Here is a 16,664-nt window from a genome sequence, read left to right on the forward strand (position 1 = left end):
TTCAGAAGGGACCATGTGAGTGCTGGAGCAGCTGGGTGCACTCTCTCGAAAGGCATAGAATTAGGGGGGTATAAATGGAAAACAAGAATAAATAAAGGGGATGTAAATAGCGTGCTGAAAATTTCCAGCCAAGACAGGACTCGCAGCAATGGCTTCAAGTTGGAAAAATTCAGATTCAGGAAGGATATAGGAAAGCACTGGTTTGGTAATAGAGTTGTGGATGAGTGGAACAAACTCCCGAGTACAGTTATTCAGGCTAAAATGTTGTGTAGTTTTAAAAATAGGTTAGATAAATACATGAATGGGTGTGGGTGGGTGTGAGTTGGAGCTGACTAGCTTGTGCTGCTGGGTCTGGTGCAGTGATCCATCCTTGAGTTTAGGTGACCAGACTGGGTGGATCATTGGGCTAATACCGGGGACGGGGGGGGGTCATTGGTCTTATCCGGAGTAGGACATGAACCTGCTCCGCATGGGTCAGTAGGCCTGCTGCAGTGTTCCTTCTTTCTTATGTTCTTATGTTATGAATAGGAAGAGGCTAAACCTGTGTGTATATTCTGCATATATCTTTTTATTTATTTTTTATTATCACACTGGCCGATTCCCACCAAGGCAGGGTGGCCCGAAAAAGAAAAACTTTCACCATCATTCGCTCCATCACTGTCTTGCCAGAAGGGTGCTTTACACTACAGTTTTTAAACTGCAACATTAACACCCCTCCTTCAGAGTGCAGGCACTGTACTTCCCATCTCCAGGACTCAAGTCCGGCCTGCCGGTTTCCCTGAATCCCTTCATAAATGTTACTTTGCTCACACTCCAACAGCACGTCAAGTATTAAAAACCATTTGTCTCCATTCACTCCTATCAAACACGCTCACGCATGCCTGCTGGAAGTCCAAGCCCCTCGCACACAAAACCTCCTTTACCCCCTCCCTCCAACCCTTCCTAGGCCGACCCCTACCCCGCCTTCCTTCCACTACAGACTGATACACTCTTGAAGTCATTCTGTTTCGCTCCATTCTCTCTACATGTCCGAACCACCTCAACAACCCTTCCTCAGCCCTCTGGACAACAGTTTTGGTAATCCCGCACCTCCTCCTAACTTCCAAACTACGAATTCTCTGCATTATATTCACACCACACATTGCCCTCAGACACGACATCTCCACTGCCTCCAGCCTTCTCCTCGCTGCAACATTCATCACCCACGCTTCACACCCATATAAGAGCGTTGGTAAAACTATACTCTCATACATTCCCCTCTTTGCCTCCAAGGACAAAGTTCTTTGTCTCCACAGACTCCTAAGTGTACCACTCACTCTTTTTCCCTCATCAATTCTATGATTCACCTCATCTTTCATAGACCCATCCGCTGACACGTCCACTCCCAAATATCTGAATACGTTCACCTCCTCCATACTCTCTCCCTCCAATCTGATATTCAATCTTTCATCACCTAATCTTTTTGTTATCCTCATAACCTTACTCTTTCCTGTATTCACCTTTAATTTTCTTCTTTTGCACACCCTACCAAATTCATCCACCAATCTCTGCAACTTCTCTTCAGAATCTCCCAAGAGCACAGTGTCATCAGCAAAGAGCAGCTGTGACAACTCCCACTTTGTGTGTGATTCTTTATCTTTTAACTCCACGCCTCTTGCCAAGACCCTCGCATTTACTTCTCTTACAACCCCATCTATAAATATATTAAACAACCACGGTGACATCACACATCCTTGTCTAAGGCCTACTTTTACTGGGAAATAATTTCCCTCTTTCCTACATACTCTAACTTGAGCCTCACTATCCTCGTAAAAACTCTTCACTGCTTTCAGTAACCTACCTCCTACACCATACACTTGCAACATCTGCCACATTGCCCCCCTATCCACCCTGTCATACGCCTTTTCCAAATCCATAAATGCCACAAAGACCTCTTTAGCCTTATCTAAATACTGTTCACTTATATGTTTCACTGTAAACACCTGGTCCACACACCCCCTACCTTTCCTAAAGCCTCCTTGTTCATCTGCTATCCTATTCTCCGTCTTACTCTTAATTCTTTCAATTATAACTCTACCATACACTTTACCAGGTACACTCAACAGACTTATCCCCCTATAATTTTTGCACTCTCTTTTGTCCCCTTTGCCTTTATACAAAGGAACTATGCATGCTCTCTGCCAATCCCTAGGTACCTTACCCTCTTCCATACATTTATTAAATAATTGCACCAACCACTCCAAAACTATATCCCCACCTGCTTTTAACATTTCTATCTTTATCCCATCAATCCCGGCTGCCTTACCCCCTTTCATTTTACCTACTGCCTCACGAACTTCCCCCACACTCACAACTGGCTCTTCCTCACTCCTACAAGATGTTATTCCTCCTTGCCCTATACACGAAATCACAGCTTCCCTATCTTCATCAACATTTAACAATTCCTCAAAATATTCCCTCCATCTTCCCAATACCTCTAACTCTCCATTTAATAACTCTCCTCTCCTATTTTTAACTGACAAATCCATTTGTTCTCTAGGCTTTCTTAACTTGTTAATCTCACTCCAAAACTTTTTCTTATTTTCAACAAAATTTGTTGATAACATCTCACCCACTCTCTCATTTGCTCTCTTTTTACATTGCTTCACCACTCTCTTAACTTCTCTCTTTTTCTCCATATACTCTTCCCTCCTTGCATCACTTCTACTTTGTAAAAACTTCTCATATGCTAACTTTTTCTCCCTTACTACTCTCTTTACATCATCATTCCACCAATCGCTCCTCTTCCCTCCTGCACCCACTTTCCTGTAACCACAAACTTCTGCTGAACACTCTAACACTACATTTTTAAACCTACCCCATACCTCTTCGACCCCATTGCCTATGCTCTCATTAGCCCATCTATCCTCCAATAGCTGTTTATATCTTACCCTAACTGCCTCCTCTTTTAGTTTATAAACCTTCACCTCTCTCTTCCCTGATGCTTCTATTCTCCTTGTATCCCATCTACCTTTTACTCTCAGTGTAGCTACAACTAGAAAGTGATCTGATATATCTGTGGCCCCTCTATAAACATGTACATCCTGAAGTCTACTCAACAGTCTTTTATCTACCAATACATAATCCAACAAACTACTGTCATTTCGCCCTACATCATATCGTGTATACTTATTTATCCTCTTTTTCTTAAAATATGTATTACCTATAACTAAACCCCTTTCTATACAAAGTTCAATCAAAGGGCTCCCATTATCATTTACACCTGGCACCCCAAACTTACCTACCACACCCTCTCTAAAAGTTTCTCCTACTTTAGCATTCAAGTCCCCTACCACAATTACTCTCTCACTTGGTTCAAAGGCTCCTATACATTCACTTAACATCTCCCAAAATCTCTCTCTCTCCTCTGCATTCCTCTCTTCTCCAGGTGCATACACGCTTATTATGACCCACTTCTCGCATCCAACCTTTACTTTAATCCACATAATTCTTGAATTTACACATTCATATTCTCTTTTCTCCTTCCATAACTGATCATTTAACATTACTGCTACCCCTTCCTTTGCTCTAACTCTCTCAGATACTCCAGATTTAATCCCATTTATTTCCCCCCACTGAAACTCTCCTACCCCCTTCAGCTTTGTTTCGCTTAGGGCCAGGACATCCAACTTCTTTTCATTCATAACATCAGCAATCATCTGTTTCTTGTCATCCGCACTACATCCACGCACATTTAAGCAACCCAGTTTTATAAAGTTTTTCTTCTTCTCTTTTTTAGTAATTGTATACAGGAGAAGGGGTTACTAGCCCATTGCTCCTGGCATTTTAGTCGCCTCATACGACACGCATGGATTACGGTGAAAGATTCTACTAATGGACAATAGAAGAAATAAAAAAGAACAAGAGCTATTTAGAAAAAGGAGAAAAACCTAGATGTATGTATATATATATATGCCGTGTCTGTGAAGTGTGACCAAAGTGAAGTAGGAGTAGCAAGATATCCCTGTTATCTTAGCGTGTTTATGAGACAGAAAAAGAAAAAGAAAACCAGCAATACCATCATGCAAAACAGTTACAGGTTTTTGTTTCACAGTCATCTGGCAGGCGGTAGTACTTTTTTGCTACCAACCTTTTTGTAAGCTACCCTACAGTAGAGCATGTAGTGAGAATCATACCATCAAAGTTAAAAGGGGAAAACAACATAACAGTGTCATAAGCTTCCTCTGGGTTGAAGACCACCAAAGTGTGAAGGTAGCTGTGAAAAACCTTTTGGATCTCATCAGCCAGTTGAACCAAGGAATTAGTCATCAAACTTGCAGATGCCAACCTGCACCAGAGAGCTGCAGCCTTTCATTTAAAAGTGCTTAATCATATGAACTTCAAGGTCCTCTCCAAGAACTTGCAAATGCTGCTCATCAAGTGAAATCAGACAGTAATTAAGAGTACCAGTCAGACTTGAAGAAGAAGAGTTACCAAAGCATATAATGAACACCATGCTCTCTTAGAGAAATGGAGAGGAACACCAATAAGGCAGCTAACAATTCCCCTTTTCAAACCATAGTTCAGCATCCTCCACAAAGGGCAAGACGACTATCTCCTGAACCTTAGCCTGAAACTCTTAACTGTAGCTTCTAACACTAGAGACAGAAAAGCCCTCAGCCAAGGTGCTGGCCACCTCCAAAGGGCCATCTACTACATGCCCATGATAAAAATATAAAAGGTTTGATAGTGGAATGAAGAGTTTTCTTACATATCTTTCAAATGCTATTCCACATCCATCCACATAATTATAGAATGGCTGTAATGGTCCTCATAATTGGCCCAGAATGTCCATCCAGCATGTCTAAACACCATCTTTATAACCAAAAACTGAAGATAAATCAGGTTGCTGACTGTGAATAATGGTCCCCAAGGCAGTGATAAACCATATACACAATCCGGCAGTTCTTCTCAGTCTTTGCTCTACCAAGAAACTAGCAATCAGGAACTCAGGTCACTCAACCAGAGACCGCTAGCTCCTACTCTTCCAAGGCTGACATTCATGAAACAGCCATAAGCCCACTGCACACTGAAGGAAGCACCAATTGTACAAGAGATATGTGCCCAAGCCTCAAAGAGTCACCAGTTTGCTGCCTTTAGCTTCCAGTATAGAGGGCAAACTAGAGGGAAGGATCCTGCTGACTTCCGGCTGGAGAGAAAAATAATCTTTAAAAAACACAGACAATCTATATTCATGATAACCAGATACTGCAACAGTGAAATATATACCTAGAATGCCACCAAATGAACATTATAATAGGTTGGGGACCTGTCATTCAGAATGCAAATATCCAAACAGGTTAACAATAACTCCAGATCACCCTTCCTGCTTAGCACAGAGCAACCCACATCCCATAAATGTGTGACTTAGTAAATGGTCCAAGTCGGACCAAAACGTTGTCGTAAGCTCCCTTCTTCTATGTGCGGGTTATTTGTGTAACATATCCCATAAACTAGTAGGCATCAAAGTCACCAAGGAGGAATTGGTGGGTAGTTCACAGACCAGGTCAGTCAAGGCAGAGTAGACCAAAACTCAGTTCAGAGTAATGTACAGCTACATTCAAGTACCCTTGTAAGCCTGCATCAAAGAGTGGAGATGAATCTGACAGTAATGGATAGCAGCATGGGCCAAGATACCTGCATCTCCTTAGCAACTGTGCCAAGAGAGATGCATAGACATAAAAATCATACAAGAACCCAGGGACAACTCCAATGCAAAGTTTAGTCTCATGCAAACAGAATAGTACTGATAGGCCATAGTATGAAAAAGAACATCAATACTGTACCTTCAATATGGGGCTTAATACCCCAGCAATCCCGTTACTTGAGAAACCTTCTGAGCCAAACAAGCTCTAGGTAGCTACTGCCTCATTAAAATCTATGGTTGAGGATGCCACCAACAAAGTCAGCCCATTTTATCCACACAGCTTAACACTGGGAAGCAGATGCAGCTTGCAAAAGTATCCTCAGAGCAATCATCAAAAAACTCAAACTGGTTGGAAAGGGCCAGGTCCTCAAGGTTGCTCTCTCTCTCAGAGGACCAGGGGAGAATATATGGAACATACAAATCTTTGGAAGCAAAATCCTGCATCTGACTTAGCAGTCGCTATTGTATGTTTAATATACAGTATCAGAAAGTTATACTGCACTACTAAGGCAAGGACTGAGATGGACCCTAAATTTTTACAATTTCTGAGAAAACTCCATAGTCCGAAATGTCTTGACCGCTCTCCTGAGATAATGAACATCATAAGTGAAGTTGGGCTCACTATTAGGGTGTCATGCAAAAATTAACAATAGTAACAAGCCCTAGGACCTGTGCTGTTAATCTTAGGGTGGCAGATTTGGATGAAAATCCATGGAGCAGATTGAAGGCCTAGATGCCTAGCCAACGAACTTCGTTGAGATGAAAGTTGAAGCCTCTATGAAAATTGCTCTAAATGGGCATATGTTGGAATGGCTTGTACAGAGTTATGGAATAGTCTTAGCATGAATGGAGTATGGGCATGAAGACACAATATGAAGAATGATAACTGTAGTGCATGTAGAGAGTTGGTATGGATCTTGAACTATATCCATTAAGGAGGCTGTCTTTAATTTGTAAGTGTGTGAAGCTGTTGGTTATGTGACACTACTTGGTAATCATCCTCTTCAACCAATGACAGATCATCTAAGGACTTTTTTTGTACCCTTGAAAGTTACATGAAATCTTCCACTACCAGTGATGCACAAAAATTACTAGTTTTTCCTATTTGCAGTGTTTATATAATGAAGAGATGGTTTAGAAAAACACACAAGCAAACACTAGGACATATTAATTAGAAAACATTTTGGTCTTGGGATCTTGATCATTTCTAACATACAGAGGTTGAAAGACAGTATATATAGCTGCCTATATACATTGTCCTTCAACCACTGTATGTTAGAAGTGATCAAGGTCCCAGGACCGAAACATTTTGTAATAAATATGTCCTAGTGTTTGCTTACATGTTTTTCTAAACCAACTTGTCAGAATTTATAACCAAGGTTTATACCATAATAAAGAGAGTATGGCTATCACCCTTCTACAGTTTGGAGGAACCAATGGGCCTAATGCAAACTTTATCACATAGTTAAGGCCCATCACTTAACTGTTTGATTTTGTTTATAGAGAAAGAATTTTCTGTTAAGGCCATGAGAAGAATTTAATTGACGTGGAATGATTGTGAGAAAGGCATTACACCATTAGGAAGACCCCAGGATGGCATAGAACATGAACACTACAAATAACTGGTGGAAAGCTGTAAAGAGCTCAAAAAAAGTATGTATGGAGGTCACCAAAAACTAGTGATTTAAGAGGTAAAAAAAAAGATAGAACCCATACACAGAATTATATATGTTTTACAAGTCTTTTGCAATAGGCTGTTAGCATACTCCAGCTCATATCAAAGACTGGCCCTGGACATAAAACATAAGATATGACTAACTCTTAGGGACAGTATTTGTTTACTAATTGGTGAACTGAGGCAGCAGATGTAAGAAGACATGCTCATCTGTCTCTCTTACCCAGGAATAGATCCTGGGAGGATTCATATTAGAGCAGATTCATCTGACCACTGAGTTATAAATTAAGATATTTCTTGATGAATAAGCTGTATAAAAATAAACAGAAAATTCCCACAGCAACCTCTGCTCTGTTCCTTTTATTTTCTATCATATTATTCCACTCACCTTTGATGGCTGATTGCTGACATCGAAAATGGCAATATCTCTAAGATTATTCATATTAGTCTTGAATCGTTCTGACTGTGTTGTGTTGCCAGGGTATTTGGATGCTCGGAAGATAGTACCAAGGTTACGGTCAATCCAGTAGACATAGTTATTGTGAAGAGCAAGACCCATAGGATTTGGTAAATAACGACGAATAAACTGCCGGTTTCCACCACTAAAACTGACCTGCAAATATCAACATTTGTTGGTTAAGTACTGAAATTAAAACTTAATTAAATATGTACAAGTTAAAATACTGAACACATGTGTATTATTTTGTATATTTCATTAGCTTAATATAAATACTTGCAGGAACTTTTAAATGTCGATGAAGAAAGGAAGGCTGTAATTTCATGCACTGCCCATGGAGGTATAACATCCTTTAGGAGTGAAGAAGAGCAGGATGTGAGTGTGGGGGAAGTGCATAAGGCATTACATAGAATGAAAGGGGGTAAAGCAGCTGGAAATGACGGGATCAAGACAGAAATGTTAAATGCAGGGGGGAGGGGGGGATATATCTTTCTTCTTTCAACACACCGGCCGTATCCCACCGAGGCGGGGTGGCCCAAAGGGAAAAACGAAAGTTTCTCCTTTTCTTTCTTTCTTTCAACACACCAGCCGTATCCCACCAAGGCAGGGTGGCCCAAAAAGAAAAACAAAAGTTTCTCTTAAATTTAGTAATTTATACGGGAGAAGGGGTTACTAGCCCCTTGCTCCTGGCATTTTAGTCGCCTCTTACAACACGCATGACTTACGGAGGAAGAATTCTGTTCCACTTCCCCATGGAGATAAGAGGAAATAAACAAGAATAAGAACTAGAAAGAAAATAGAAGAAAACCCAGAGGGGAGTGTATATATGTGCTTGTACATGTATGTGTAGTGTGACCTAAGTGTAAGTAGAAGTAGCAAGACATACCTGAAATCTTGCATGTTCATGAGACAGAAAAAAGGACACCAGCAATCCTACCATCATGTAAAACAACTACAGGCTTTCGTTTTACACTCACTTGGCAGGACGGTAGTACCTCCCTGGGCGGCTGCTGTCTACCAACCTACATATATATATATCTTTCTTTCAACACACCAGCTGTATCTCACTCCCACCGAGGCGGGGTGGCCCAAAAGGAAAAACGAAAGTTCCTCCTTTTACATTTAGTAATATATACAGGAGAAGAGGTTACTAGCCCCTTGCTCCAGGCATTTTAGTCGCCTCTTACAACACGCATGGCTTACGGAGGAAGAATTCTGTTCCACTTCCCCATGGAGATAAGAGGAAATAAACAAGAATAAGAACTAGAATGAAAATAGAAGAAAACCCAGAGGGGTGTGTATATATATGCTTGTACATGTATGTGTAGTGTGACCTAAGTGTAAGTAGAAGTAGCAAGATGTACCTGAAGTCTTTCATGTTCATGAGACAGAAAAAAGGACACCAGCAATCCTACCATCTTGTAAAACAATTACAGGCTTTTATTTTACACTCACTTGGCAGGATAGTAGTACCTCCCTGGGCGATTGCTGTCTACCAACCTACATATATAGTATATATATAGATATATACGTATATATATATATATACACGTATACATATTTTTTTTTTATTTTTTTGTTTTTTCAACAAGTTGGCCGTCTCCCACCGAGGCAGGGTGACCCAAAAAAGTAAGAAAATCCCCAAAAAGAAAATGCTTTCATCATCATTCAACACTTTCACCACACTCGCACATTATCACTGTTTTTGCAGAGGTGCTCAGAATACAACAGTCTAGAAGCATACACATATAAAGATACACAACATATCCCTCCAAACTGCCAATATCCCAAACCCCTCCTTTAAAGTGCAGGCATTGTACTTCCCATTTCCAGGACTCAAGTCCGACTATATGAAAATAACCGGTTTCCCTGAATCCCTTCACTAAATATTACCCTGCTCACACTCCAACAGATCGTCAGGTCCCGAGTACCATTCGTCTCCATTCACTCCTATCTAACACGCTCACGCACGCTTGCTGGAAGTCCAAGCCCCTTGCCCACAAAACCTCCTTTACCCTCTCTCTCCAACCCTTTCGAGGACGACCCCTACCCCGCCTTCCTTCCCCTATAGATTTATATGCTTTCCATGTCATTCTACTTTGATCCATTCTCTCTAAATGACCAAACCACCTCAACAACCCCTCTTCTGCCCTCTGACTAATACTTTTATTAACTCCACACCTTTTCCTAATTTCCACACTCCGAATTTTCTGCATAATATTTACACCAAACATTGCCCTTAGACAGGACATCTCCACTGCCTCCAACCGTCTCCTCGCTGCTGCATTTACCACCCAAGCTTCACACCCATATAAGAGTGTTGGTACTACTATACTTTCATACATTCCCTTCTTTGCCTCCATAGATAACGTTTTTTGACTCCACATATACCTCAACGCACCACTCACCTTTTTTCCCTCATCAATTCTATGATTAACCTCATCCTTCATAAATCCATCCGCCGACACGTCAACTCCCAAGTATCTGAAAACATTCACTTCTTCCATACTCCTCCTCCCCAATTTGATATCCAATTTTTCTTTATCTAAATCATTTGACACCCTCATCACCTTACTCTTTTCTATGTTCACTTTCAACTTTCTACCTTTACACACATTCCCAAACTCATCCACTAACCTTTGCAATTTTTCTTTAGAATCTCCCATAAGCACAGTATCATCAGCAAAAAGTAACTGTGTCAATTCCCATTTTGAATTTGATTCCCCAAAATTTAATCCCACCCCTCTCCCGAACACCCTAGCATTTACTTCCTTTACAACCCCATCTATAAATATATTAAACAACCATGGTGACATTACACATCCCTGTCTAAGACCTACTTTTACCGGGAAGTAGTCTCCCTCTCTTCTACACACCCTAACCTGAGCCTCACTATCCTCATAAAAACTCTTTACAGCATTTAATAACTTACCACCTATTCCATATACTTGCAACATCTGCCACATTGCTCCTCTATCCACTCTATCATATGCCTTTTCTAAATCCATAAATGCAATAAAAACTTCCCTATCTTTATCTAAATACTGTTCACATATATGCTTCAATGTAAACACCTGATCTACACATCCCCTACCCACTCTAAAACCTCCTTGCTCATCCGCAATCCTACATTCTGTCTTACCTCTAATTCTTTCAATTATAACCCTACCGTACACTTTTCCTGGTATACTCAGTAAGCTTATTCCTCTATAATTTTTACAGTCTCTTTTGTCCCCTTTCCCTTTATATAAAGGGACTATACATGCTCTCTGCCAATCCCTAGGTACCTTCCCCTCTTTCATACATTTATTAAACAAAAGTACCAACCACTCCAACACTATATCCCCCCCTGCTTTTAACATTTCTGTCATGATCCCATCAGTTCCAGCTGCTTTACCCCCTTTCATTTTACGTAATGCCTCACGTACCTCCCCCACACTTACATTCTGCTCTTCTTCACTCCTAAAAGATGGTATACCTCCCTGACCAGTGCATGAAATTACTGCCTCTGTTTCTTCCTTAACATTTAAAAGTTCCTCAAAATATTCTTGCCATCTACCCAATACCTCCATCTCCCCATCTACTAACTCCCCTACTCTGTTTTTAACTGACAAATCCATATTTTCCCTAGGCTTTCTTAACTTGTTTAACTCACTCCAAAATTTTTTCTTATTTTCATTAAAATTTCTTGACAGTGCCTCTCCCACTCTATCATCTGCTCTCCTTTTGCACTCTCTCACCACTCTCTTTACCTTTCTTTTACTCTCCATATACTCTGCTCTTCTTATAACACTTCTGCTTTGTAAAAACCTCTCATAAGCTACCTTTTTCTCTTTTATCACACCCTTTACTTCATCATTCCACCAATCACTCCTCTTTCCTCCTGCCCCCACCCTCCTATAACCACAAACTTCTGCCCCACATTCTAATATATATATATATAATTATAATTATAATGTGTTAATGTTGCAGTTTAAAAACTGTAGTGTAAAGCACCCTTCTGGCAAGACAGTGATGGAGTGAATGATGGTGAAAGTTTTTCTTTTTCGGGCCACCCTGCCTTGGTGGGAATCGGCCAGTGTGATAATAAAAAAAAATATATATATATACATACATACATACATACATACATAGTGTGTTGGAGTGATTGATACTTTTGTTTAATAAATGTATGAAAGAGGGAAAGGTACCTAGGGATTGGCAGAGAGCATGCATAGTTCCTTTATATAAAGGGAAGGGGGACAAAAGATATTGTAAAAATTGTAGGGGAATAAGTTTACTGAATATGATAAATTAGACATAAGTGCAACTCTTGGGTATCTTTAATGAGGAAACATTTCGCCACACAGTGGCTTCATCAATCCATACAAAGGAGAATGATGAAGAACAGGAGGAGTTTGAAGTAATCAGTCCCTCAGCCTTGAGTCGATGTAATCAGTACATCAATCTTGAAAAGAATACAGCATATATGCGAAGAAGTGGATTATATACTGTAGGCAGGAGAGGTGCAGCAGTCATAGGTGGATTTCCATTATTTCTCATGGGGAAAATTAATTCGGCTAAAGGCTAAATCGGCTAAAGGCTAGCTCTCTGGAATGGATTAAAGGCGTTAGCCGAGGGTCCACTGTATTTTAAGTCAATTTCTGTTGGGAAAATAAGGGTGATTTATGGCAACTTTTATACAGTACATTTAAAATCATTAGCAAAAATGTGCACTCTAGAGATCTGTCATTAGTAAAGTGGTAGAGTATAGGTTCACTGTATATTTTATTTTAAATAGATGATTACTAACTTTGTTGATGGCATCTAGGTTAGCATCAACCCAGTAGACATCATGGGAAAACATATCAATGGTGAGGTCACGTGGATTACTAATCCCTTGAGTCACAATTGGTTTCCAGTTTGTACCATCAAGGAATGATCTGCCTATCATGGGGAACTGACCATAATCAAGCCAGTACAAGTACCTGGTAAAAGAAAGGAAAAAATTTTTTAGAATTATATTATAAAAAAAGTCTTAATTTTCAAGGTTTACATTTCATGTGCATGTTTTACAACAATTAACTTTATAAAAGGTCATGAAATAAATGACAACTAAAATATAGGTAGGCCCTGCTTTGCAGTGCTTTGTCCAATCGCTAGCGCACTCAGCTCACACACTGAGGTCCGGGGATCAAATCGCCTCCGGTACGGCTGGAAAACATTAGGGACATGTTTCCATAAGACACCTGCTGTCCCTGTCCCTGTTCACCCATCAGTTCAAAATGGGTACCCGGGTGTTAGTCGAATGGTGTGGGTCACATCCTGGGACAAAACTGACCTAATTTGCTCGAAATGCTCAGCATAACAAGCGCCTTTCTATATAGTAGTACATAATTGATGTCAGCTAGGCCTGCATACCATGTACTTGTAGTAAATAAAGATATTATTATTATTATTATTATTATTATTATTATTACAGCAGTTTTCAATTATACCCATTCTTTATTTATTCAGGGTTCCTAAAATAAATATATTCACCACTCACTATAAGCTAAATACTAAAATATTTTAACCCTCTGAGGGTCCAAGCTGTAGATCTACGTTATGAGCTCAGTTCACTCAGATAATTAAGCCGTGAGTGGTAAATTTGGGCCTAGATATGAGAGAGTACATCTATGTGGTAAGTGTACACCATATAAAACAAATCCTGCAGTACACAGTGCATAATGCGAAAAAAATGCAACTGTGTTTTCTGGATTAAAACACCGACTTTGCGGTGTACTTTCATGTGGTTTTTACAGTTGTATTCACGGTTTCTTGGTCTCATTTGATAGAATGGAAGATATATTACAGAAACAGAGATGATTTTGATTGATTTTAGTATTGAAAATAGCTTGAAATTGAGCTCAAATTAGCGGAAATGTTCAGCTTTTGCCAATGTTCATGAGTAAACAAATGAGGTCACGCATCCAATACACATCAATTGGCAGGTCTAATATACGTTCATGAATGTGCTGATATTATTTATACATTATTACGATATTACATAACTGCATAATAGTAAATCTTCTATTTTTTGGTGTGAATAAAAATTCTTTATGTAAATAAAAAATCAAAATGGAATTCATCTGTAAAGCCTGGAAATATAACTAATAAACAGACGAAATGTTATTTTAGTGCCAGGAATGCCTGCACTGTTTATTCTGGACCCTATTTTGAAATTGGAATATTTTGAACTTGGTGTGAAATTGGCCAAATTACCAATTTCTGATCACTTTATTGGGTAGTTTCTTGTGCTCAGTCAATAAAATAGAAGTAATAGTAGCAAAATAGCTAAGAATTTGGTAGACTGAAATAATGTAACTGGCCTAAAATAGGAGTCAAATTGGGCAAAATTGCCAATGTGTAAATATCGCTGACACAAATTCGCAGTAGTGTAATTTCGTCAATTTTCCATCAAATTTCATACTTTTTGTTTTTTTTTTTTAAATTCTTGGACCCTCAAAGGGTTAAGGTCAATAATGTTTTATTTTTTCTTTTATTAACACAATGGCCATTTCTCACCAAGGCAAGGTGGCTCGAAAAAGAAAAACTTTCATCATCATTCACACCATCACTGTCTTGCCAGAGGCATGCTTACACTACAGTTACAAAACGGCAGTATTAACACCCCTCTTTCAGAGTGCAGGCACTGTACTTCCCATCTCCAGGACTCACATCCTGCCTGCTAGTTTCCTTAAATCTGTTCTTAAATGTTACCTTCCTCACACTCCAACGGCATGTCAAGTCCTAAAAACCATTTGTCTCCATTCGCTCCTAACACACTCATGCATGCCTGCTGATAGTCCAAGCCCCTTGCATACAAAACCTCCTTTAAACTTCCCTTTACCACCTCCTAGTCCGACCCCTACCCCGTTTTCCCTCCACCACAGATTTATACACTATCGAAATTCATTTTGTTCCTTCCTCTCTTAAATGTTCAAACCACCTCAATAACCCCTCCTCAGCCTTCTGGATAATAGTTTTGATAATCCCGCACTTCCTCTTAATCTCCAAACTACAGATTCTCTGCATTATATTCACACCACACACTGCCCTCAGACATGACATCTCCACTGCCTCCAGCCTTCTCCTTATTGCAACATTCACCACCCATGCTTCACACCCATATAAGAACATTGGTATAACTATACTCTCAAACATTCCCCTCTTTGCTTCCATGGATCAAGTTCTTTGTCTCCTCAATGCACCACTCACCTTTTTCCCCTTGTCAATTCTATGATTCACCTCATCTTTCATAGACCCATCTGCTGACACGTTCACTCTCAAATATCTGAAAACATTCAACTCCTCCATTCACTCTCCCTCCAATCTGATATCCAATCTTTCGTGTACTGTATATGCATTTTTAAGGCCTAGCTCTATTGCTCACTAGATATATGATGGTGTAAACATGTTATCAGTCTTTTATATGCATTTGAAAGTGAAAAAAGGCTGTGTTTCACTTAACAGTGATTTCACTTTACAGCAGTAGCCAGGAACCTAACCTGTAGTACAAGCGGGGCCCTCCTGTACTGAATACTGTTGATATGTAATGAGAGAACCATTCATCACCTTTGTAAAATACAAGAGCAGAATACAAACACTTCTAAGTTACACATGAAAGAGTCAACTGTTCATATCACAATCTCACAGAACTGTTTACAATATTACATAGTTATCACCATGATCCATTTGCTGGTTTTTCTTCAACTTACACATTACATATAAATGTGGATCAGGAAAACTACACAATAAACTTTAATAAAATCTAATTTACTAAACTATATTTCTACTGCAGCCTCGGTGGGATATGGCCAGTTTGTTGAAAGAAGATTTCTATTGCAATCTACATTTATTAGAAGTAAATGAACAACCAAATGAAATAATGATAATATGGAAACCTTATGTGAAATGCCATGTGTAATTTAGATAGTTCAATTAGACCTAGCAGTCCACGTCTGCTCCATCCTCTTTCCATGCCTAAACAAAAGACCTGAGACCACCTTTACAAAAAAAAAAAAAAAAAAAATATACTAATATTTAATGTAATTTCTTACCTCTTAATTGGATTAACTGCCAGTTCTCTAGGTGAGTCCTTTGTTAAACTCTTCAAAACCATCCTGTTGGTTCCATCCAGCCAAGACACTTCAACATAAGTTTCATGAGGGAACACATTAGTGAAATACATGTTGTTTGCAATCCAATCAATAGCTATGCCACGGATTCCGTTAGCGCCAATACCATCTGTGACAACACCTTCGTAATCAGAACCATTGGGTCTTGATCGGTAAATGCCATTGGAACCTCCTTGATTGAACTCAATCCAATAAATGTAGTTTTTGGAATAGTGATAATCTATGTGAAGAACATTGTGACCTGGAAAAAATAAAACCTTTAAAATACAAATAAGTAAGTAAGTTTTCAGGTATACACAAATACAGTTACATAGATTATCATACATAGCAGCACATGTGTAGAGAACCTAGGATAACCCAAAAAAAGTCAGACATAAGAACATAAGAAAGAAGGAACACTGCTGCAGGCCTACTGGCCCATGCAAGGCAGGTCCAAGTCACCTCCCGGCTTAAACCAATGACATACCTAGTCACGTCAGGCCACATCCATTTAAGGAAGGAGCACGGCATCAGACCTGTTTGCACAAGCTAGTCAGGTCCAACTCACACCCACCCACACCCACTCATGTATTTATCCAACCTATTTTTAAAGAGATCGTTAACCTTGGAGGATGAAGTGCCAGCCGGAGGGAGAACGTCTACTTCAGCCAACTAAGTCACCTGGTGAGCCACACTTCTCAACTTATG

The 16,664-nt window shown here is 39.7% G+C and overlaps 1 protein-coding gene across 2 annotated transcripts in view; it reads right to left on the reverse strand.

Moving 5' to 3' along the window:
* The window catches only part of mgl (low-density lipoprotein receptor-related protein megalin), a 611,193-nt gene that overhangs the window by 286,713 nt on the left and 307,816 nt on the right, over positions 1-16,664 (reverse strand). For both annotated transcript variants that reach the window (XM_070084278.1, XM_070084279.1), the window contains exons 30-32: positions 15,900-16,218; positions 12,611-12,785; positions 7,750-7,974 (exon numbers count right to left, since the gene is read on the reverse strand). In XM_070084278.1, the coding sequence (XP_069940379.1) occupies positions 7,750-7,974; positions 12,611-12,785; positions 15,900-16,218 (719 nt within the window). The remainder of the gene's footprint in view (positions 1-7,749; positions 7,975-12,610; positions 12,786-15,899; positions 16,219-16,664) is intronic.

The sequence above is a fragment of the Cherax quadricarinatus genome, chromosome 12 (genome assembly GCF_038502225.1).
Source record: "Cherax quadricarinatus isolate ZL_2023a chromosome 12, ASM3850222v1, whole genome shotgun sequence".
NCBI classification, from domain to species: Eukaryota; Metazoa; Arthropoda; class Malacostraca; order Decapoda; family Parastacidae; genus Cherax; species Cherax quadricarinatus.